The sequence below is a fragment of the Oryctolagus cuniculus genome, chromosome 2 (assembly GCF_051225735.1).
Source record: "Oryctolagus cuniculus isolate XC-2025 breed Fujian yellow rabbit chromosome 2, ASM5122573v1, whole genome shotgun sequence".
Classification (NCBI taxonomy): Eukaryota; Metazoa; Chordata; class Mammalia; order Lagomorpha; family Leporidae; genus Oryctolagus; species Oryctolagus cuniculus.
Window position 1 is genome coordinate 204903498 of NC_142868.1, and position 25137 is coordinate 204928634.

The window sequence follows — 25137 nt, forward strand, 5'->3', positions numbered from 1 at the left end:
TTTTGTTATATCTAGTTTCTAAATGGAGTGATATTCACTCCAACAGCACTGAGTGCAGTGTGGGTGTGGGAAGATGGGACATGTGGTGTGACAGCCAGCCCGCGGGGTGGACGATGTCCAGTCCATCACCACACAGTTACGGCCTCTTGAGAACAAGGCTAAGGTGCACTTAGCAGACTACCTTGTTTGTGTACCTGGCTCAGTCACGAGCAGCTGCCACGCCCCGGACACAGCGCACCAGGCCGGTCACTCATAATCTTGATGGAAGTCTGGGATTGCCAGGGGTGTCTAGAGGCCGCGTTTGTGCAGTTCAGAGGCAGCCTCATTGCCTGAGGCAATCAAGGCCTCCATGTGCACTGGGCTCCAGGCTGACCTCAGGGGAATGGCCATCATGTGAGTGACCTCAGGGGAGAGGCCATGGAGTGAGTGACCTCAGGGCAGAGGCTGGGCCATCAGGGGAGGAGCCTGTGTTTAGAGCCTTCCCTCACGGACAGCGTCCAGGCTATACAAGGAATGCTCTGAGCTGTGAATAAACAAACATTTTGTAAAGGTGGTTACATTGTCAATGTGCTAATGAAGTGATAGCACCCAAATGCTGTGACGGATCATTTTATGAAATTAAAAATCTTTTGTAGAGAGGCAAAACTCAATTTTTCTATTTTTGAATCCACATTTGCATACTGATAAAAGACGCACTTAACTACAGTCTTTCAGATAAAAGATCTGCCCTGGTTACTGTTCAGGTTTCTCCTTAACTCTGCATGTATCTTCTATTTCCTTGAATATAGTAATTTCTATATTCTAAGTTGTACATTATGTCCTAAACTAATTGAAATCACCAAAACATGTTCTCTGCTACTAGAGGTCTATAGAGACTCATTAAATATCTGGTTTATTTTGATAGCTGTGGGATTTAGGGGCATTTATGGCATCACCTTTAGCACTGCAAAAATAACAGTGTAAGAAAAAAGCAGCAGGAGTGGAGGGGCTGTCCGTGGCTCGTCTGCCACCAAGGATGCCTGGAGCGGTCTGCACGCTCTGCGCCCTGACTGATGCTGTCACTTGTGTCATTTCTGGGTTTGGCTTCCATACAGACAACACTTACCTCGCTGTTGCTCTTTCTGTCTGCAGCCCATGTGATTGCCAAGGCCAAAGGCCTCGCCATTCTGTCCGTGGTGAAAGCTGGGTTCCTGGTGACGGCCAGAGGAGGCAGCGGGATCGTCCTGGCACGCCGCCCGGATGGATGTAAGTGTGCACCAGTCTTGGCACGGGCTCACAGCGACCTTGTTGTTCCTTTGGTCTGTCTCCACCTTGAACACCTTTCAAGGAAGGCTGGTGAGGCCAACCAGGGCTGCTCAGCTGAGCCTGCACCGGCAGTGGCCTGCCCAGCTCCCTCCTCCCAGGTTGTGGGACAGGACTTGGAGGGTAGGGCTGGGACACGACTGTCCACATTTGAAGTCTCACTTCTCGACTCTGCTAGAGCGGGTTTGTTTGGTTTATGGAGTTGGCATAAGTAAGGTATGACTGCAAGCTGTTCTCATTTTGTGGGAGATCCTGGTGCCAGCTGAAGACTCCCCAGGCAGAGTCACATCAAGGGCTTCACTTTCTGGGGCAAAATTTATTCCTTGATTTTTCAGAGATCAAATCAAGATTTTAGCCACAAATCCCAAGAAGTGATATTTGTAGCAAAGTTTGAAATGTTTGTAGGTGTCATAACTAATGACAGCACCTTTTATCTGATTTAGCACTTGCTGTACTGTCCCACAAGGCAGCACGTGGTTCTCCTAATAACCATTTTGTAGCCTGAAAAACAGGCACTGACCAACAACCAGGCGCTGGTGGAGCAAGTGGCCTCGGCCACCTGCTGGCGTCGTCACTGCTCCTGTCAAGGCCCCTGCAGTCCCTCGCTTCTCTCTAACTGTAATCATAACTCTAACCCCTAACCCCTAACCCTAACCCCTAACCCCTAACCCTAACCCTAACCCCTAACCCTAACCACAATAACCCCGTGTGTTTCTGCGGGGTGGAACTACGGAGTTCTCTGCTTTTCGGGAAGATTGCCACAGTGGCCTCAAAACCGAGTGAGGCAGAGCACCTTCAGGCCTCAGAGGGGCCTCAGGCACAGGCGCCCCCCTGTGAAGTCCCGAGGCCACCCTGTCTGCATTTCTAACCTGAATTTCTCTCTGCCATCTGCTGAGGGTCCCCAGGTCCCTGGAATGACTGCCACGCCCCTCTCAGCCAGGCGGGCTGGTCCTTGGTGTTGTCGAAAACAGCAGAGAAAAGTAGACATAGAAAAGCTCTCTCTGGACTCTCTCACCTCCCCTGCCGCACTGACAATGTTGTTTCTGGACTTGACTTTTTCGATATCCAGCAGCCCCAAAGTGCTACACGTCAAGGCAGATAGGACTACTGTCAGGAAGTTTATCTCACTGGAATTTTAATGGTTTTGAATTAATAACCCGTGTGTTAAGCTCCCACGAGGCACAGAAGGTGTCAAAACCATTTTTTGCCCTCAAAAAGAAACCATTTAGCCTCATTACCCTCAGGAAGTGATTACGGAAACTCGAGTCTTTCTGGTCTACCTACGTACTTAGTAAAGCTCTCACCACAAACTACAGCTACAGCCGAATCATCCTGTAAAAATGTCAGAAGTGGGAATTATCAACTGCTGTGGGGTTTCCTACATCTGGGAAGGGAAAGCTCGGGAAACACAGATTTGTGAGTCTGGGAGACTGCTGATGGACACCCAGTGCCTTCTTTTTTTTTTTTTTTTTTTTTTTTTTGACAGAGTTAGACAGAGAGAAAGGTCTTCCTTTGCCATTGGTTCACCCCCAAAATGGCCACCACAGCTGGCACGCTGTGCCAATCTGAAGCCAGCCAGGTGATTTCTCCTGGTCTCCCACGTGGGTGCAGGGCCCAAGCACTTGGGCCATCCTCCACTGCACTCCCGGGCCACAGCAGAGAGCTGGACTGGAAGAGGAGCAACCGGGATAGAACTGGCGCCCCAACCGGGACTAGAACCCGGGGTGCTGGGGCCGCAGGCGGAGGATTAGCCTAGTGAGCCACGGCGCCGGCCAGCAGTGCCTTTCATGTGTCTTCAACTTCTGAACATTTGTATGTGCTTCTGAAAGAACAGTTTGAAAGGTAGAGGGACATACCCAAGTCTCCTTTTTTAAAAAAGCACATTTACATCTCAGCCTTTTCAGTCATTTAATGTTGGATACGTGTGGTTTGTTCTAGCCTGGTCTGCACCTTCAGCCATTGGGATAGCTGGACTCGGTGGGGGATTTGAAATAGGAATAGAGGTAAGTGCGTTATATATTGCATACAATTTCCAAAACCACTCACAGCACCTGAAATTCATGCGTTTCCTGGCATTCTTGTTTCGCTGTGGGAACTGCCATCTGCTGCTTTCCTAACGAGCCGCCCCTGCAGCCGTCCACAGCTCCTCTTCCCTCCCTGCTGCCCACTGAGAGGAGGCTCTTTCCTCGCACCTCTGAGGCAGATGTGTGTCAGCACCTGGCAGGCTCGTTGCTGACTGGGAAGTCAGGGCTGAGCAGGCCAGGATGCAGCAGCTCAACACCACGCCTGGTCATCTGTGGCACAAACCAGTTTTGCAACATCTTCTATTCAAATCCCTGCACATTCCTCAAGTGAGGATTAACTTCACATTATTTCAGTTTATGAGTCCGGTCCTTATGGCCATGGCTTCTGTCAGGTGGACAGGAAGTCCCCTTGTCTGTGGAGCCCTGTAGCAGTGTCATCGAATGTAGTATGCCTCTCTCAGCTGCTTGATTGCTGAGCGGCCCATAAATCGGATCTCTCAATACACTCAAGTCCTCTTCTGCTTGGATTTTGGTTTCTTCCATAGCCGTCTGTTTATGAACTTGGTCTGTTGTACTTCTCCGTTCCTGTGGCCTCATTGGGAGGAGACATCTCTGCCCATTCTTCTCTGGGCTTTATTTGAATTTCTGTACTTACTGTGGCCTGTCTGTAACATGAAAGGAATGTGCTTTAGTGTTGCTTATTGGAACTGAATTCTGTTATATGAAGCAGACCAGAACCCTGAGATCTGCGAGAAGTCTGTTTTGTGCTCTGAGACCCTGCTTCAGAAACAAGCCAAGTAGAAACGGGAGTGCCCAGGGTGTTCTGTGGGGTTGTGTGTTGATGGCCACAGGGCTCACCAGAATAGCCTTGGGTGAAGTGTGGCCCCACCAGCAGTAAGGGACTGGACAGGTGATTAAATGAGCATCTTGTGAAACGGCACCTTGACGGGCGGCTGAGCAGACCACCGTGATACAGGGCTGGCCCTAGGACCCAGGCTGTGGTGCTGGGAGGCCGCCCTCTGTTTTCCTCGTCTGTGAAAGGGGAGTAAAATGGCCTACCTCGGGGCTTATTTGGTGATGAAATAAAGGAATTTATCATACAAAAGCACTTGGGATGGCATCAACTATCACTTTTATTGTTGATTTTTGCTCATCTTACTTGCTTGCCATTTGTGGGTGTGGTGGGCTGCAGAGCCTGCTTGAGTGATGTAAGGGAAGAGAGCACTGCTGTGTGTGGGAAAGGGGCTTCGACTCCCCCCAGCCCTGAGTGCTTCCTGCACCTGCGCGTGGTTTGCAAGTGTGCGCTGTGTTAGCGCTCAGCGGCCTTCCCCGAAGCTCGGCCTCCCACCGAGGTGGTTTCCCTGTTCCTCCAGCCCCCGCACACAGCGCCTGCTGCTGGGGTCACGGCGAAGATCTACGTGACCCAGCTTGTCTGTCCTCTCCCAGCCTCTCCCCATGGACAGCACACCCTGCCCCTGCCCACCCCACCTCTGCACACCCTTCCCCTGTACACCCAGCCTGCCCACCCCGCCCCTGCACACCCTGCCTCTGCACACCCCACCCCTGCACACCCTGCCCCTGTATACCCTGCCTGCCCACCCCACCCCTGCACACCCTGCCCCTGTATACCCTGCCTGCCCACCCCACCCCTGCACACCCTGCCCCTGTATACCCTGCCTGCCCACCCCGCCCCTGAACACCCTGCCTCTGCACACCCTGCCTCTGCACAGCCCGCCCCTGCACACCCTGCCCCTGTATACCCTGCCTGCCCACCCCGCCCCTGAACACCCTGCCTCTGCACACCCTGCCCCTGCACACCCTGCCTCTGCACAGCCCGCCCCTGCACACCCTGCCCCGGTACACCCAGCCTGCCCACCCCGCCCCTGCACACCCTGCCTCTGCACACCCTGCCCCTGCACACCCTGCCCCTGTATACCCTGCTGCCCACCCCGCCCCTGAACACCCTGCCTCTGCACACCCCGCCCCTGTACACCCTGCCTCTGCACACCCCGCCCCTGCACACCCTGCCCCTGTATACCCTGCCTGCCCACCCCACCCCTACACACCCTTCCCCTGTATACCCTGCCTGCCCACCCACCCTTGCACACCCTGCCCCTGTATACCCTGCCTGTCCACCCCACCCCTGCACACCCTGCCTCTGCACACCTTGCACCTGCACACCCTGCCTCTGCACACCCTTCCCCTGAATACCCTGCCTGCCCACCCCACCTCTGCACACCCTTCCCCTGTATACCCTGCCTGCCCACCCCACCCCTGCACACCTTGCCCCTGTATACCCTGCCTGCCCACCCCATCCCTGCACACCCTGCCTCTGCACACCCCACCCCTACACACCCTTCCCCTGTATACCCTGCCTGCCCACCCTGCCCCTGCACACCCTGCCTCTGCACAGCCCGCCCCTGTACACCCAGCCTGCCCACCCCACCTCTTCACACCCTTCCCCTGTATACCCTGCCTGCCCATCCCACCCCTGCACACCCTGCCTGCGAACCCTGCCCCTGCACACCCTTCCCCTGTACATCCAGCCTGCCCACCCCAGCCCTGCACACCCTTCCCCTGTACATCCAGCCTGCACACCCTGCCCCTGCACACACTGCCCCTGTACACCCAACCTGCCCATCCCGCCCCTGCACACCCTGCCTCTGCACAGCCCACCCCTGCACACCCTTCCCCTGTACACCCTGCCCCTGCACACCCTGCCTCTGCACATCCCACCCCTGCACACCCTGCCCCTGCACACTCTTCCTCTGTACACCCTGCCTGCCTACCCTTCCCCTGCACATCCAGCCTGCCCACTACGCCTGCCCACCCCACCCCTACACACCCTTCCCCTGTACACCCAGCCTGCCCACCCCACCCCTACACACCCTGCCTGCCCACCCCGCCCCTGCACACCCTTCCCCTGTACACCCTGCCCCTGCACATCCAGCCTGCCCATACACACCCAGCCTGCCCACCCCTGCTCTTGCACACCCTGCCTGCCCGTCTGTCCGGCCGCCTGTGATGGCATCACTGGTGTAGTCGACTCTGTTTGTGCATCTCATGTCTGGTGACTTTTCTTTGTTTTTTGTCCCTCTTTCTATTTTCCCACCTTCTTTCAAATTGAGTATTTTCTAAGGGAGCATTTTATTGCTACTTCTTTCTCCTTGTGTCTCCTCTCCTCCTTGTGCTGGTTCTGTGCCGCGTGTCACATCTCTGTGAGTTAGAAGCCCAACAGTGCCTCACAACATTGCGTAGCAAGAGGTGAGGGCTGCAGCTCCTTGTTGACACTCTTTGTTCGATTCAGTTGTTCTGTGGATTTCAGTCACTGTCCGTCACCCCGAGATGGCTTCACTCGCTCCCACCCCTGTGCTGCGCTCAGATGTGTCCCGTTCCTGTGCTGTGGGCCTGGAAGCACGGCTATGTGCAGATTATTCCAGCCGTGGCTTTTAAATCAGTTAAGAAAGAAGACAGAGAGAGAGACTGCTGCTCATGGCTGCCCAGTGCTTTCCCGAGCTGTGCTCTCCTGGGCTCTGCTGCCAGTCCGGAGAGGACTGCCGTCCATGCAGCGCACGGAGCTGCAGAAGTCGCCTCAGTTCTGTCCGCAGTGACTGGCGTTCAGCCTGAAGAGCCGTCTTCCATCTCGCTTCTATTGCAGACTGGATCTGTAGCAACAGGTGCCCTCAGCGTTCGTTTTCTTTGGATCTGAGAACGTGTGGACTCCTCCTTCATTTCTGAAAGGGGCTCTGCTGACAGAAGCTTCCAGGCCGGCGCATGTTCTTGCTGCACGCCCTTTGGTCGCCTTGGCGTCTGCTCTGCCTGTGTCTGGGGGACGCCAGCCCCGTGAGAGGAGCGGTGTCCTTCCCCCCTTCCCCTGGGTTTCACCGTTTTCTCTCAACAGTCCAGGGACCTCTCAACCCTATTTCCTGGAAGATTTTCTGCTCTTTTCCCTCTGCTCATTCCAGCACCCACATCACACGCTGGCTTACTCAGTGGGGTTCACATCGCTCTGATTTCTGTTCGTTTTCTTCACTCTTTCTTTCTCCTTACACATATTCTGTATTTGGAAAAGATCTCAGTTTTTTTAAGATTTATGTATTTATTTGAAGGTCAGAGTTACGCAGTGAGAGAAGGAGAGGCAGGGGGGGTGAGGGTCTTCCATCTGCTGGTTCACTCCCTAATTGGCCACAACGGCTGGAGCTGCATGGATCCGGAGCCAGGAGCCAGGAGCTTCTCCCGGGTCTCCCATACAGGTGCAGGGGCCCAAGCACTTGGGTCATGTTCTGCATTCCCAAGCCATAGCAAAGAGCTGGATTGGAAGAGGAGCAGCTGGGACTCGAGCCGGCGCCCATATGGGATGCTGGCACTGCTGATGGCAGCTTGACCCATTACGCCACAGCGCCGGCCCCAGATCTCACAATTTTTAACTTCTTTAGTAAAGTTTCATTTAATTCAAAATATTTTGATAATTCTTGTCAGTTTTTTCCTACATTGGATTGCACTTTCTGCTTCTTTGCCTCATAATTTTTTTTCTTGAAAGCCAAACATTTTAGATAGACTGTGACATCTCAGCCAGAGAAGGACTGCACATATGAAGGTTGTACCGTGGGAGTTGTACCCAGGGCCAGCTCTGTGGACTGCACGTATGACAGTCATTGCGGGGGAAAGACTGTACCCAGGGCCAGCTCTGTGGACTGCAGTATGACAGTCATTGCGGGAGACACTGTACCCAGGGCAAGCTCTGTGGACTGCACATATGACAGTCATTGTGGGGGAGACACTGTACCCAGGGCCAGCTCTGTGGACTGCACATATGACAGTCATTGTGGGGGAGACACTGTACCCAGGGCCAGCTCTGTGGACTGCATATATGACAGTCATTGTGGGGGAGAGACTGTACCCAGGGCTGGCTCTGTGGAAAGTACGTATGATAGTCATCCCGGGGGAGAGACTGTACCCAGGGCCGGCTCTGTGGACTGCAGTATGACAGTCATCTTATGGGAGAGACTGTCCCAGGGCCGGCTCTGTGGACTGTATGTATGACAGTCATCTCATGGGAGAGACTGTCCCAGGGCCGGCTCTGTGGACTGCACATATGACAGTCATTGTGGGGGAGAGACTGTCCCAGGGCCGGCTCTGTGGACTGCACATGTGACAGTCATTGTGGGGGAGAGACTGTACCCAGGGCTGGCTCTGTGGACTGCACATGTGACAGTCATCTCAAGGGAGAGACTGTCCCAAGGCCGGCTCTGTGGACTGCAGTATGACAGTCATCTCATGGGAGAGACTGTACCCAGGACCAGCTCTGTGGACTGCATGTATGACAGTGGTCTTGTGGGAAGCACTATACCTACAGGGCCAGCTCTGTGGAATGCACGTATGACATTGTCTCATGGGAGCTGTACCCAGGGCCAGCTCTGTGGACTGCACATATGACAGTCATTGCGGGGGAGATACTGTACCCAGGGCTGGCTCTGTGGAAAGTATGTATGATAGTCATCCCAGGGGAGAGACTGTACCCAGGGCCAGCTCTGTGGACTGCGTGTATGACAGTGGTCTCGTGGGAAACACTATACCTACAGGGCCAGCTCTGTGGAATGCACATATGACATTGTCTCATGGGAGCTGTACCCAGGGCCGGCTCTGTGGACTGCATGTGTGTTGGGTATCCTGTGAGGCACTGTTAGCCTGGGACCGGCCCTGTGGGGCAGTAGGTTCAGCTGTGTGTTATGGAGCCAACATCCCATTCAAGAGCACCAGTTCCAGGCCTGGCTGCTCTCCTTCCTGTCTGACTTCCTTCTGGTGAGCCTGGGAAGGCAACACACGATGGCTCAAGTGCTCAGGCCCCTGCCACCTGTGAGATCTGGATGGAGTCCCAGGCTCCTGACTGTGACCTGGCTCAGCCCCAGCCGTTGTGGACATTTGAGACTGAACCAGCAGATGGAAGATTGATGCCTCTCTCTGCCTTTCAAATAAATAATAAATCCTTTTTTTTTTTTTGAGTCTATCACCCAGTGACCCCATAGCCATCCTTACCAGTAGAGAATTCCCTAGCAATGCATTTCTGAGAACAAGGGGCTGTGCCTTGCGTCAGGATTCATGAGGCCTGTGCTCGTGTCCTGAGCCCGACTGCTTAGCGATTGATTGGACTGTTCTAGTGAACTCTGTCCCCATGCTTTCCCTGCAACCACCGTGGCTCCTCAGAGTTTTAGCCTTGGCCTGGCTCTGCCCCAGGAGGGCAGCAGCTCCCAGCGGGCTGCCCTGGGGACCCCTGCTCAGTGGCTGGCACCTGCACTGCTGCCTGCTGGAGGTCTGTCCCTGCAGAGCCCCTGCACGAGGCTCTTCCTGGTTCCTGCCCAGGTGCCAGCCTGCAGCTCCTGGAGATGCCAGCCCCCTCTCTCGTGTGACCAAAACCATCACTGTTTTAGGCACTGCCCTTGAACTCCCCCATGCTACTCCCACAGACCCTGTTCTCACAGCCTGTGCCTCTTCCTGGCCAAAGTCTGTGCCTGGTGCTCCAGAGCTGGAGGCTGGGGCCGTGTCCCTGTCCTCCGGAGACCCCTGCAGCGCTGGGTGGAGGCTCTGCCTCTCCTGGTAGAACAGCTGCCCTGTGGTGGGTGGGGCCAGCGTGACTGGGATCCTGGGGTCCCGGGAATGTCACACCTGGGCCTTTTAAAGCCGTCCCTCCACAAGGGGCTGCAGGGCCAGGAAGGGGCTCCAGACCACTCACCTGGAAGGGAGAACCCGCAGCAGGGAGTCAGGAGGACCCTGAGCCGCACCGCCGCAGAGGAGCTTCCGTCACGCTGGCCCAGGGAGGGGGCGTGGGGCTCACAGGTGTCCTCCTAATTATCTCGGCTGCCCAGTGCTGCCCTGGTCCTTCCTCGTACCTGTCTGCACTGGAGCCTCCCTTCGTTTGTGCACCTGTGTGCTTTGACCAACATGCAGTTGTTTAAAGTTGGTTGTAACTATTTCTACACAAGTGGGTTTTCACGTTTTAGGTTTCAGACTTGGTGATCATCCTGAACTATGACAGAGCAGTGGAAGCGTTTGCGAAGGGCGGGAACCTGACGCTCGGAGGGAACCTCACCGTGGCAGTGGGGCCCTTGGGAAGGTGAGTCCTGTGACTAAGGTCAATGTGAATTCAGGTGAGCACGTTTGTGACTCATGCATCCCCTGAGGGTTCGAGGCCATGGCAGGTAAATTCACAGGGCATAGCCGTGTGGTAAAGCAGAAAATCTGAGACCAGAACTCACCGGAGCTCAGGCCGATGATCTGCTGGAGCCACCAGCTGCCCGAGCTTCGAGACAGCGCCGCGTCGAGTCTCAGTAGCCGACAGTGGGCTGCACTGGTCAGCAAGAGACAGCTTTTCTCTCAAACCTAATCTTGGCAACTTGAAATGGGTGTGTTTTCATCTGAGCAGTGCTGACGAAACTTAAAGTTTATTTTCCTTCCCTATTACTGAGATACTATTCCGGAGCAGAAATACTGTATATTTTGACTATTTATAGAAGCTACTGTAAACCTCTGAGGTGTCTAAGTTGCCTGAAATCCTAAGTGTAAAAAGAAGCCAGGTCCTCTAGCTCTCAGATGCCTTTGGGTGCTGAGAGTGCGCCTGCAGGCCACGGGGAGCGGGGCACCTGGGGTACCTTGGAGGTGCAGGAGGACGGGGGCCCAGCCACGCCCGTGTGCCCGCAGGAACCTGGAGGGGAACCTGGCCCTGAGGAGCTCGGCGGCCGTCTTCACCTACTGCAAGTCCCGGGGCCTCTTTGCTGGCATCTCCTTGGAAGGCAGCTGTTTGATTGAAAGGAAAGAAACCAATCGAAAGTAAGTTCAAGCTGCAGTGATTTTAATTGACTTAAAGAAGGTGTGAAGGGAAAATAATACTTAAAAATTTATGCAGTTCTTGAGAGCCAGTGAAAACGTGTGTCTGTTTTTTTTTTTTTTTAAGTATTTATTTATTTGAAATGCAGAGTGACAGAGGCAGAGACAAGAAGGATCTTCAATCCATTGGTTCACTCCCCAAATGCGCACACAGGTAGGGTTGGGCCAGGTCAAATCTGGAAGCCAAGAATTCCATCTGAGTCTCCCACATGGATGCAGGGGCTCAAGCACTTGGGCCATCTTCCCCTGCTTTCCCAGGCCATTAGCAGGGAGCTGGATCAGAAGTGGAGCAGCTGGGACTCAAACCAGGGTTCTTTATATGGAATCTGGCTTCACAGGTGGTTAACCCAATGCCAGCCCCATATACCTACCTACCTACCTTCCTTCCTTCCTTCCTTCCTTCTTTCTCTTTCTTTCTCTCTCTTTCTCTCTCTCTTTCTCTCTCTCTCTCTCTTTCTCCCTCCCTCCCTCCCTCCCTTCCTTCCTCTCTCTCTCTCTCTTTCTCTCTTTCTTCTTTTTAATACAACAACATGTGGTCCTATTGTATATATTTAAAATTTCCGTATGGGAGCTGGTGATTCGTGCAGCACGTAAGGCACTGCTCCTGTCCCCTGCATCCCCTATAAGAGGGCTTGGGGAACACTGCTCCTGTCCCCTGCATCCCCTATAAGAGGGCTTGGGGAACACTGCTCCTGTCCTCTGCATCCCCTATAAGAGGGCTTGGGTTCCAGTCCCGGCTCTACTCGAGACTCCAGCTTCCTGCTGATGTGCACCTTGAGAGACAGTAGATGATGGCTCGGGTAGTTGGGTCCCGGCCAGCCCCAAGGGAGACCTGGGTTGAGTTCTGGCCCAGCCCTGGTTGTAGCAGGCATTTGGGGAGTGAACCAGCAGAAGGTTTCCGTCCATCTGTCTGTCTTCCAAATAAAAAATGAATGTAAATGTGATATGTCCTTACAGAAAACCTAGAAAGCAAAACCAAGGCAGAAAAAGCCATGTTACTCCTTTATGATGGACTTGATTCCCATTTTTCTCTGTTGTCTTCCAACACTTTTGTAAGTATAATTTATTTTGCCAAATATGAGAATATTCAAAATGTGTATTCAGTTGTAAGTACTGTTTCCCTCTAGCATTATAACGTGAGGGTCCTGGGTGGAGGTTGGAGGCTGCACAGCACTGTGCCCAAGGAGCTAAGAAAGGCTGCATGCACTATCCAGACACTCCTCGGGGGCACATCCATCACAGCTTGCACCCCCAAAGCCTGCACCCCAACAACCTGCACCCCACAGCCTGCACACCACAACCTGCACCCCACAGCCTGTGCCCCACAGCCTGTACCCCACAATATGCACCTTACAATGTGCTCCCTGAACAGCCTGCACCCTCACAGCCTGGACCTGTCACAGCCTGCACCCCTACAGCCTGGACCTGTCACAGCCTCCACCCCTACAGCCTGTGCCCCACAACCTGCATGCCCACAGCCTGTGCCCCACAGCCTGCTACCTTAACAGCCTGCACCCCCACAACCTAGACCTGTCACAGCCTGCACCCTCACAGCCTGTACCTGTCACAGCCTGCACCCTTACAGTCTGCACCCTCACAGCCTGCACCCCACAACATGCACCCCACAACCTGTGCCCCACAGCCTGTGCCCCACAGCCTGCTACCTTAACAGCCTGCACCCCCACACCTGGACCTGTCACAGCTTGTACCCTTACAGCCTGTACCTGTCACAGCCTGCACCCCCACAGCCTGTGCCCCACAATCTGCACCCCCACGGCCTGTTCCCCACAACCTGCATCCTCACAGCCTGTGCCCCACAGTCTGCTCCCTTAACAGCCTGCACCCCCACAGCCTGAACCTGTCACAGCCTGTACCCTCACAGCCTTTGACCTCACAGCCTGCACCCTAACAGCCAGCACCCTTACAGCCTGCACCCTCATAGCCTGTACCTGTCACAGCCTACACCTCTGCAGCCTGCACCCCCACAGCCTGTGCCCCACAACCTGGACCTGTCACAGCCTGTGTCCTACAGCCTGCATCCCCACAGCCTGGACCTGTCACAGCCTGTACCCTCACAGCCTTTGACCTCACAGCCTGCACCCTAACAGCCAGCACCCTTACAGCCTGCACCCTCATAGCCTGTGCCTGTCACAGCCTACACCTCTGCAGCCTGCATCCCCACAGCCTGTGCCCCACAGCCTGGACCTGTCACAGTCTGCACCCCCACAGCCTGTGCCCCGCAACCTGCACTCCTCCAGCCTGTGCCCCACAGCCTGGACCTGTCACAGCCTGTGCCCCACAGCCTGGACCTGTCACAGCCTGTGCCCTCACCATAGAGGTTTCTTTTGCTCACCCTGCCTTCGCCTTTCCTCCCTGTAAGCAGAATCCAGTTCTGGTTAACAACACAGTTTGTTTAAAAAAATAAAACAGTTGGAAATATTGTGAGGTAAAGAAAAGCAGTGGCATCCGGAGCATTTTCCTGCCACTGACATATGTGTGATGGCTCAGATGAGGACGAGGTCTGGACTGACAGAGCGGTGCTGGCAGAAGCTCTGCCGAGTGCAGGCCTGCAGGACTGATGCTGCTGGTGGCTTCGCACACAGAGCAGCAGGCCCGACTGCAGGCAACAGGCTCCCTTGGCGGGCACCCAGGTCATCGAGGGTTCTTAGCACGTCTGATAGCATCAAATGCAAACCAAGAAACCAGAAAATAAGAGCATGGGGAACATTAAGGTTTGTAGAACTCTTCATCTTATAAAATCAAGAGCTGTGTTTGTTTTCACTCCATGTTATTAATTTGAGAAACATAACTTAAGAATGCTTTTAGGGGCTTCTCATTCTAAGCCTTTGGCAGACTTTGCCACTAGAGGTAAACTAAATCCTGGATAAACTAAAACCAATATACTTCTTAATGAATCACAGGCCTTCCAAACATGTGAGGCAAATCTTTATTTAATTTTGATAAAAATAAACATTTTAAAGAAATTACAAAACCAAATGTGTAGGTGCCATTCTTGTAAGAAACTTAATAAGTAAGCTATAAAACTGTATGTAACATTTCGTTTCCCTGGAAATGTGCATGTGTGTGTACTGGTGTGTCTGTGTATGTGTATCAGTGTGTGTGTGCGTGTGCGCATGTGTAACTCTTGGGGGTGTGTGTGTGCATGTGTGTCAGGTGTGTGCGTGTGTGCATGTATAAATATCGGGGTGTGTGTGTGTGCATGTATAAATATCGGGGTGTGTGTGTGTGCATGTGTAACTCTCGGGAGTGTGCGTGTGTGCATGTATAAATATTGGGGGGGTGTGTGCACTGGTGAGTATGGTGTGTGTACATGTGTGCATGTGTGTCAGGTGTGTGCACGTGCACATGTGTAACTCTCAGGGGTGTGCGTGTGTGCATGTATAAATATCGGGGTGTGCGTGTGTGCATGTATAAATATCGGTGTGTGTGTGTGCATGTATAAATATTGGGGTGTGTGTACATGTGTGCATGTGTATCAGGTGTGCATGCAGGCAAGTGGAAGTATCAGGTGTGAGTGTTCATGTGTAAGTATCAGGTGTGTGTGTGTGCATGTGTATTGGGGTGTGCATTTGCATGTGTGAGTATGGTGTGTGTGCGTGTGTTAGTGTGGATATGTGTGTGTGAATGTGCCTTTGTGTTACAAGGGGAAGGACTCACATCAGGATATTTGCAACAGTTGCCTCTAGAGGTGATCTTGGGAGTGGATTTGGGAGCTGAATGTAGGATGTGGACCAGGCACATGTGAAGTGCTGCACATGAGAAAGTACACAGACGCTTGTGTGTGTGTGCACATGCTACGTGTATCTCCAAAAAAGATCCACGCATAGTAAAGAAATGTTGTTCGTGTCTGCTAGGTTTTATTGTCAAGACATCCGCGCCTACGACATTCTGTTTGGAGAGCTGCCGCGGCCCGCCCAGGCGGAGGATCTTTACGAGATCCTCGACACCTTCACCGAGAAGTACGAGAGCGCCGGGCAGCGCGCCAACGCCAGGAGGGACGCGCGCCAGCAGCACAAGGCCTCGGTGGGCCCCGCTTCTGTCTCTCTCCATGGGCCCAGGGGCGCTCTGCCTGGGACACCAGCTTCCGGACAACCCACTGAGCTTCCCTTGCCACTCAAGCAAAGTTCACGTGGAAATGCCACGCATCCTGGGCATCTCGTCTATACAGATGTTGAGATACGGACTTAGTAATATCAGTAACACCATTGACAGCAGCAGCTCAGAGCAGCCACGATATCCGGCCTCAGAGCTCCTCCAGGCCCCCTTGGCCCTTGCCACACAGAACGCCTGGAGGTGCAGAGTTCGAGTTTGTCACCACCTCTCCTTGCCAGTAGCTAGGATGCTTCCCATGTTACTCTGCCCGCAAGTCCTTGAGACCTGGCACTGGGCGAGCATGGCTCTGGGCCTCCCGGACCTGAGCCTTGCTGTGCAGTTCCACGACACTGGGCCGAGGCCGGGCATGAGTGCACAGTGCCGCATTAGGCGTGCTCAGGACGAGCTAGCCAGGGGAGTGCTCCCAGGTCAAAGCAGGGTTTAAGTTCTGTCATGTGTGTTTGTTCCTCAGGCTAAAGACTTACCTCCAACACCAGCGTCAAGACCCCAGCGGTCGTCTGCACCAGGCCAGCTGGACCCGGACTCGCAAAGTAAATATTTAGTTGCAGGTCAAAAACTTAATTATACTTAACAGTTGACTGCGCTGTTGAACTTTAGATTCAAAAAGAAGAGTTCACTTTTCTTTTTTTTAAGAGAAAAACACGTTCAGACTCTTCTGAATAAGACAGATTCCCTTTGCTGTAATTTATAAAAACTTCTGTTCTCATTCATAAGCTGCTTTCTTTACAAACTGACTTATCTTTGAAACTTTTCTTGCTTAGTTTCTTTGTCATTTCTTTCAAAGATTTGAAAAGGGAACAAAATAAGACTATTTTCATGTACGCTTAGAGATTTACCTTTCTGAATATCAGTTTTGCCACACATTCTGGGAGCATGGGAGTTATTTAAGGTGGTTTTAAACCAGATGAAATTGATGAAGCACCAGGCTTTGGTCTTTACCTCTCCTTTCATCACTCATTTTTGTGTCAGGAACTCTTAGAATTCTGTTTTCATGCGCAGAGCTTGCCAGTAAATAGCAGCATATTAGAGTAAGTGACCTTTCTGTAATGGTCACCTGCTGGACACGGACGTGGCCAGGACTCGGCATGGGCCTGGCCCAGAGGCCTCTGCCAGGGCAGAACTGCTGCCGCAGAAGCTCCCAGGAGAGCGCGCGTGCTCTGAGGGCAGCGTGCTCACCTTCATCTTCAGCCTTCCTCCTTCCCCGGCGTGCACGGCGTCTGCACTCACCAGGCACTGGTCCTGTCCCTCACTGCTGCCCTGCTGCTGGCATTTAGGGATTCCTGGCCCTGCTTCGTGGAGTCGGTTCCTGTCCCAGGTCCGAGGGTGAATGTGCTCATATTTCCAGTGAGTAATGCAGCCTGCACCCTGAACCCATGCCAGTAACAGCGCAGACCGGGCCAGGGACTTCAGCCTGTCTCCCTTGTGGGTGTCAGGAACACAGTGCCTTAGCTGTCACCTGCTGCTTGCAGGAAGCTGGATTAGAAGTCCCAAGCCATGGCTTAATTACTGTGCCCAATGCTCACCCCTAATTAATTCTGTTAACTGGTGACTTAATATTCCACATATTCCAGAAGCACATATTTTATTCACCGACTCTCCTACTGATGGGAATTAACTTTATGTCAGATTGTATCAGCACCAAACAGGATAACTCTCATCCTTCTAAACTAATGTCTCTGCATACTGCCACATTGATTGATTGATTGATTGATTTGTGAGATAATTGCTAAGAGTGGACATGATAGGTCAAAAATATATTTTTAAGGGCTGGCACTGTGGCATAGCAGGTTAGGCTGCTGCCTGTAATGCTGGCAGCCATATGGGCAAAACTTCAAATCCTGCCCACTCCACTTCTGATCCAGCTCCCTGATGATACACCTGGGAAAAAGTAGCAGAAGATAGTTCAAGTCCTTGGGCTCCTGCACCCACGTGAGACACCCAGAAGAAGTTCCTGATTCCTGGCTTCCGCTGGCCCAGCCCCCGCCATTGTGACCATTTGGGGCAGTGAACCAGGGGATAGAAGATCTGTCTCTCTGTCCTTCCCTCCCTCTAACTCTGCCTTTTAAATAAATAAATCTCTTAAAAATATATGTATTTTTTAAAAATTTAACCAATGTGATAGATTACCTTTTATGAGTTTTCACTACATTGGCATCTCCCCTGTTTATGTCCCCCACCATAAGCGTGCTCCCCAATGTCTGGTCCCAAGACACACCCCAGCATGTGCCATTCTGACCACTACTCCACCCTCTACGTCTTCCATGTGCACCCTCATTATCACTGCCCTCCACGTGGTCCTCTACATGGACCTACACCCTCACCATCACTCCGTCCTCCACGTGGTCCTCCACCCTCACCATCACTCCGTCCTCCATGTGGTCCCCCACATGGACCCTCACCATCACTCCGTCCTCCATGTGGTCCCCCACATGGACCCTCACCATCACTCCGTCCTCCACGTGGTCCCCCACATGGACCCTCACCATCACTCCGTCCTCCACGTGGTCCTCCACATGGACCCTCACCATCACTCCGTCCTCCACGTGGTCCTCTACATGGACCCTCACCATCACTCCGTCCTCCACGTGGTCCCCCACATGGACCCTCACCATCACTCCGTCCTCCACGTGGTCCTCCACATGGACCCTCACCATCACTCCGTCCTCCACGTGGTCCTCCACATGGACCCTCACCATCACTCCGTCCTCCACGTGGTCCTCCACATGGACCCTCACCATCACTCCGTCCTCCACGTGGTCCTCCACATGGACCCTCACCATCACTCCGTCCTCCACGTGGTCCCCCACATGGACCCTCACCATCACTCTGTCCTCCACGTGGTCCTCTACATGGACCCTCACCATCACTCCGTCCTCCACGTGGTCCCCCACATGGACCCTCACCATCACTCCGTCCTCCACGTGGTCCTCCACATGGACCCTCACCATCACTCCGTCCTCCACGTGGTCCTCTACATGGACCCTCACCATCACTCCGTCCTCCACGTGGTCCTCCACATGGACCCTCACCATCACTCCATCCTCCACGTGGACCTACACCCTCACCATCACTCCGTCCTCCATGTGGTCCTCCACCCTCACCATCACTCCGTCCTCCCATTCTAGGCTGTACTGGGCTCCTAGACTGTCCTGCACTACTTTTACTTCTGTAATGGCTGGATACTTTCTCTTCACGTATTTTGAGATAATTTCTACCAACTCTTCCCCCCTTCTCTGATGTGAAGCAGTGTCGTGTACTCTTTGGATGCTAATCACAACTGTGCTGTGTAGATGCACGTGATGATCTTCCTGGGGTGTGCCTTCCATCTCTGAGACACTGTTTTACATCTTTCTGTGCTGTTGCTTTAGGCTTTGTCCTCATTGGCTTCTGTGGTCAGCAGAATGCACTCTCCCATCTTCCTTTCAGAGTGCAGCTTTTATTACACAGAAATCTTAATATGCACCAGTCCCGTCTGTCTTACATCTGGTCACCCACCCACCCACAATGACGTCCTGGCATCTTCCTTAAATGGGTTCTCTGGGGACGTGCACACCCCCTCCCGCCAGTGTTTATTTGGAGTTGCTCACGTCCTCTGAGACCAGGGGCCATCACAGGGCTACAGGGATGTGGCACAGGGGTCCTGGAAGAAGCAGCTTCCAGACCTCCAGCCCCAGAGAAGTCTTCGTAAAGTCGCTGCAGACAAGAATGTGGCTTGCGGCTCCTCTGCCTCTGCCGTCCCTCCACAACCATGTTTCTCTGCCCTGGAAGAAGAAAAGCAAACCCCAGAGGCCCTGATTCTTCCCACGACACCACCTCCAAAGTGTAAACCAGGGTCCAGTGCGTGGGCGTGGGCGTGGGCGTGGGCGTGGGCGTGGGCGTGGGCGTGGGCACGGCAGACCTCACAGATCAGGTGGCTGTGTGACCTGTGTGACGGGCAGCTTTGTGGCTTGTTGTTGGCCTCTATCTCAAAGGGACTGTGAAGGAACTGCGCGACTTTGCTCTAAAATGCCTGCTCCACGCTCTCTAGTCTGTGTCAGCGCCAACTTCCCTAGCCCAGCCCCTTCCCAGAACACAGCCTTTTGTGACCCCTGGAGACCCCGCCAGGCCACTTGTCCTGCGGGTGACGCGCCTGTCAGTCCTGAGGACCTGAAATCTCTGCTCAGCCAGGGCAGGCTTTGCCATCGCTGTATGTTCTGGATACTAAACACCAGCAAGTTTTCCAATCTTCCGTCTTTTTTCCAGGCAGCAGAAATGGATACAAGCTCTATCCTGAACTTTCCAGCTATCAGGAGAGAGTTGGTGAGTTACAGCTCTGACTCCTGTGCCCCTTGGGATCACAGACTGAGGACTTGGAGGGGGTGTGCAGTCTACAGGAAGTGCCCAGCCTCTCTGATTGGCAGGAGTCCCTCCCTACCCTGATGACTGCTTCGCGTTTCAGTGCTGTGCTTTCCTCTCCGCCTTGCCTCCAGCTGCAGATGGGGAAATGACGCAGCCCTCCCAGAGACAGGGACGGCCTGGGGAACCCGGAGCCCCACCCTGGGGAAGGCACCAGTGGGACCAGGTTGTCCGGCAGCTTTTGAGCAGATACTGAGGGGCAGAGCCAGACTTGTTAGTTTTGAACACAACTTAATCCTCGTTGCACTTTCCCTAGGTTGTAGCCCCGCCAATCTGCTTTTAAGGAATTATTTTTTTTTTTTTATTTTCACATTCAAACGTTTTGCTGTTGTAGGGCAGTACTTCATAGAACATGCCAAGATTTGGTAGTAAAAATGGTCCTTCAGCTTGTCTTGTGGAATGTGCCTGGAAGGCAGCTAGCAGCTGTGTACGGACGTGAGTGGGACAATCGAGAGCAAGTCAAGCAGACGCATCCTGTGCTGTTGTCACTGCACTCACAGCACCACGCGCTGCTGGGGAACGAGCGTTTCGTGTAAAAGTTGTGAAGTCGGGAGCCAGTTTGTTTACTAGCATGCGGGGAAGCTGTCGAACACGTCTCTGGAGCAGAGCTGGATGTGCGGTTTCAGACGTTCTCCCGCTTTCAGCCCTGCCTGTGGATGGAGCCTTCCTTCGGGCACCACCCCTGCCTGCCCTCGCAGAGAGGCCTGCTGCGTTTGCCCAGCGGCCTGGGTGCAGCCGGTCACTGCTGTGCTGTGGTCCTGGGCCTGGGAGGGCACTGGCTCCCCTCCAGGTGGCCATGGCAGGGGTTGAGCAGCTGGGGTCACCCAGGACTGGACCCTCGGTTGTGGATTCTGCGGGAGCAGTAGGTGTTCATTCCAGCGTGGCCGGAACTAGATTCTGCAGTGTGCAGCCTCCCGCTTTGTGCTCGGGCATCTGCTCCTCGGAGGGGTTCCTGAGCTGGATGCCGTTGACAGAGGACCACCTGCTGGGACAGGTTGCAGAGATGTGGGCTAGGAAGCAGGGAGGGGGCCTTGGTCAGGTGACAGGCAGGTAGACTTGCACCTCCTTTTGTCGGAGATGATGACACAGACCCTGCTTGGGCTCCGGAGAGACCTGGATTTCAGCCCCTGCAGTTCATTTGCCAGTTGTGGGACCGAGGTGATGAACCTCACCTGCCGTGGCAGTTTGGTTGTGGCTGTCTGGTTGTGGCTGGGTTTTGCATTTGTGTTGGAGGATCCAGCAAAAGTTGCACTCACAGCATGTGCCAGTCAACTCTCCTGGGCTGCCCTGCCGTGCCGGCTGCTTTCCTTAAGACAAAAGCCCGTGCCAGGGTCCTGGCTGAGCCTTAGTGGAAGCCGGTGCCGCCCCCACTGGGTCGTTCCTAAGTCATGTGTGCTGACCTCCCAACCTGTGGCCACTGTTCTGCCGAAGGCCCGGCTGCGCAGGTGCATGGGCCGGTGTCCTGAGTTCCAGAGTCCCCCCAGAACTCCACAGTGGGACGCCTCAGCCCAGGCGCCAGGCCAGGTCAGCTGTTGCTGCTTCCTGGGTGCTCAGAGGCAGGGACTGTGCCTACCGCCAACACAGCACTACTGCCCCAGCTGTGACCGCTCTTGATGGCAGCGCGGACCCCACGCGGGGCCTGGCAGACCTCCCTACCAGCCCAGGTCTCGGGGCCTCCCCACCTCCCTGCCTCCCCCACACCTCTGTCCACCCAGGTCCTGGGACACCCAGGTGGGGGACAGCACAGGTTGCTGTGCACCAGTTCCTCAGGACCAACCACTTTGTGCAGGCACTGTGGGTGCGGGTGCAGGTGCTGGCGTGGAAGCATCCAGAAGCAACTTCTCTGTGGGTGTGTGCTGTGTGCGTTCCGTGTTTACAGAGTCACCACCCACAGGTGTTTCCTCTTTATTCTAAGACCTCATGGGCATTTTTTGCCACATTTTTTTAACCTTATAATTTAAAATGAGTAGACTACAAGCAAGAGGAATATAAAGTAACATGCAGAAATTCTCTTTTACAGAAAAACTTCTCTGATGTCCTTACATTAATTACATTAATTATTCCCCGGCTCCCCTTGTGGAGAGCCGCAGCAGTGTCCTGAGTGTTGGGCAGAAAAATCAGTGCTGATCGCCCGTGCCTCTTGCTGACAGGCCAAGTTCTGCTCATTGTTGCTGTTGTTGTTGTTATGGTGTGGGCCCAGACAGGAACTGGTCTTAGAGTTTGGTTATTTATATTTTCTGCATATCCGTACTTAAATGCATGAAACAACATCCCAGTGCTTCATTTATGCACAAAATTATGTGAAACAAATACCAACATCTTGGAGAGAAACTGCGGTTTTGCACATTGTGCAGCCTGCGTTCTGCCTTGCTTCTCCCCTTAGCTGCTTCGTCCCCAGTCCGTTCTCTCTGATGCTTCTCAGACTTGCACCGCGGGCTCTCCATGTGCCACCCTGCAGAGTCAGCACTGTGGAAGGCGGGACAGGATTTCTGAATGAAGCCTTCTGTGATAGAATTGTGAGCAGGAGTGCGTGCTGGGTGCCATGAAAGCCCTCTCACCGAGTGGTGGTGAGCAACGCAGACTCTGTCCCGGCTCTGCACTCTGGGACCCTGGCACGGCCCTGCCAGAGGCTCTTAGGTGTCTGCTTCGCTGCGTCCTCATTGGGGTTTGGGGGCAGTCAGCATTTCAATGTGGGAACTTGTTGGGGGAAGCAAACGTCCAGACCATAGCCAGGACTATTCTGTTAAAATGGGGAAATGTAAATAATAGTAGGATTACACAAAATTCAAACTGCACCCCGACACTTGCTGATACATAGGCAAATAAGAATGTGTAGTTCGACTTAGGTGTACTTGGCAAATATCACTGCCAAACCTTTGCTCTTCTCAAAATAGAAAGACTTCTGAGGATGCAGATTGCATGCCGTGGGCGCTGGCAGCCCGAGGGCTCTGAGCTCAACGTGCTAACTGATTCTTCTGCCTGAGCTCACACACGTCCCATGTCCCCCTGGAAAACTTGAATGATTTATTTTTTCTTGTTCTAGGCAACTTGACTCAGCCAATAGAAGTGACGGCACTATACTCCTTTGAAGGACAGCAGCCAGGGGATTTGAACTTTCAGGCTGGAGACAGAATCACAGTCACATCAAAAACAGATTCACAGTTCGATTGGTGGGAAGGAAAACTCCGAGGCCAAACTGGCATTTTTCCAGCCAATTATGTCACCATGAACTAAGCTTGACTGACTTGCTTTTCTGAGAATGACAGTCATTTTCCACATTGACATGGCATATTCTCTGCCTAAGCAATATTTGCTATGAGCTTTAAAAATGCTTCTGCATACTTTTAATCCAATATGTAGAAGTTTTTTCTATATATTAAGATTTAACTTTTTACCTATCTTCAAATACTTTATACTAATTTTATCATATTTACTATTTAATGGTTAATATCCTGCAGTTTATATGATCATGGTTCTTTTGTGTTAATTGTTAAATACTAAACATTGGATATGGTAACTGATTATTTTAATTTGAATTCTTGTGTCAATTTATTTCTGTTTACAAAGTGAATACAGAGAAAGAAATCAGCTTGAATTAGAGTATTAAGAAAGACTTGGCCTTGCAGATTCAGCTAGCATGAATCCTTAAAAACCTCACCTTCAAAAACTGCTGTATACATTGGTAGTAAGAGCATGATTTCAGACAAGTTCAACCTCTGTGTGTTAGGAAAAGATGACGTCTGTGGATGTTTCCTCCTCATGGGGCTCCGTTTGCTCATTTCTGTCTGTAGAATCAACTTGTGATGTGAATGAGTTGTCTCAGAATAAATAAAAAAGATTTTAAAATTCTTGCAAAGTTAATATCTTGATTTTGTTGCTCTGATTTTGTTTTTGGTAGCGGGCATCCCACACACCTGTGCTGCCAGGTGCCCAGGTGTCCTCTGTCCTAGCGCCTGCCCCTCCCCAGGGTGCCGCTCACTAACTGGCCACAGGACGCAGTTCTCTCCCTCACCCACACCAGTTCCCCCAGTGTGTCCACTGCCTTCAGCACACTCACTGGACCCAGCCACTCTGCCCCTGCTGCCGCCCCCGAGGTGAGCCCCGTCCACTCCTGCAGCCTCTCCTTTGCTCTAGCTCTTGCTTCTCAGGAAACCCTCAGCCACCAGGCTCTCACTCTCTGCCTTTTTACCTGCTGTGCAGTTATCACAGCCCCACATTGTAGGTGCACATGCGTGTCCACTGTTGGACTGCATAATTCTGTCTTTTCAGATCTGTTTACTTATTTGGAAGTCAAGAGTCAGAGAGAGGGAGAGACAGACCTTCCATCCACTGGTTCACTCCGTGAATGGCCGCAATATCTGGTGCTGTGCCAGGAGAAAGCCAGGCGTACAGAGCTGTTCTGGGTCTCCCATGTGGTGCAATAGCCCAAGGACTTGGGCCGTCCTCTGCTGCTTTCCCAGGTGCATTAGCAGGCAACTGGATTGAAAGTGGATTGAAAAAGGAGAATGAAGTCCTGCATGATCATCACCCAGCAAGAAGGGAAACGTAGGCCAGCGCCGCGGCTCAATAGGCTAATCCTCTGCCTTGTGGCGCCAGCACACCGGGTTCTAGTCCCGGTTGGGGTGCCGGATTCTGTCCTGGTTGCCCCTCTTCCAGGCCAGCTCTCTACTGTGGCCTGAGAGTGCAGTGGAGGATGGCCCAAGTGCTTGGGCCCTGCACCCCATGGGAGACCAGGAGAAGCACCTGGCTCCTGCCTTCGGATCAGTGCCGCGGCAGCCATTGGAGGGTGAACCAATGGCAAAGGAAGACCTTTCTCTCTGTCTCTCTCTCACTGTCCACTCTGCCTGTCCAAAAAAAAAAAGGGGGGGGGGGAATGTAGTTATGTCCTCTTCAAATCCTGAGTAACTATCTCCTCACTCCTACTCAAGGACACTGTATCATCATCCTGAATTTGCCTGTATGCTTTTAAACTTAAAAAATTTGAACCTATAAAATGTGAGAAAATGAATTTATTCATTTACAGTGGAGCTATTATAAATAAACTATGGCTTATATGTTCAAGGACTTGAACACCAGCTGAGAGTTGAAACTTTTGCTGAGAACTAGATGGAAAATTTGAAGCTGAAAACTAAAACAAGAAGACAACAAATGCACTTGGCAATTTAGCACAAAAGAAAGAATCATTGAATTGAAACATATCCAAACTGAAGTAGTACAGTAACATTTCCTGACCATAACGCAAAATAAATGACCATGTTACTGAACTTCTCACAAAGTCTAAAGTATAAAAAGGTCCACTTTATAAAGCAAAAGTTTATTTGGAAGACAGCAAAAGAACAACTTCCAAATATTTTCTTGGTGCTAGTCTAACACAGCAAAACCCACCTGGGATGAGATTTTT

At 52.7% G+C, this 25137-nt stretch overlaps 1 protein-coding gene across 3 annotated transcripts in view; it reads left to right on the plus strand.

Annotated features, from left to right (window-relative positions):
• Window positions 1–23597, plus strand: part of SH3YL1 (SH3 and SYLF domain containing 1) — a 34000-nt gene extending 10403 nt beyond the window's left edge. For 2 of the 3 annotated variants that reach the window (XM_089327889.1, XM_051831561.3), the window contains exons 3-10: window positions 1132–1245; window positions 3241–3305; window positions 10325–10437; window positions 11022–11150; window positions 15083–15251; window positions 15793–15871; window positions 19584–19640; window positions 22780–23597. In XM_089327889.1, the coding sequence (XP_089184015.1) occupies window positions 1132–1245; window positions 3241–3305; window positions 10325–10437; window positions 11022–11150; window positions 15083–15251; window positions 15793–15871; window positions 19584–19640; window positions 22780–22970 (917 nt within the window). In that variant the 3' untranslated portion in view covers window positions 22971–23597. The remainder of the gene's footprint in view (window positions 1–1131; window positions 1246–3240; window positions 3306–10324; window positions 10438–11021; window positions 11151–15082; window positions 15252–15792; window positions 15872–19583; window positions 19641–22779) is intronic. The other variant, XM_051831562.3, reaches the window with a different exon arrangement.
• Window positions 23598–25137: the final 1540 nt, after the last annotated feature.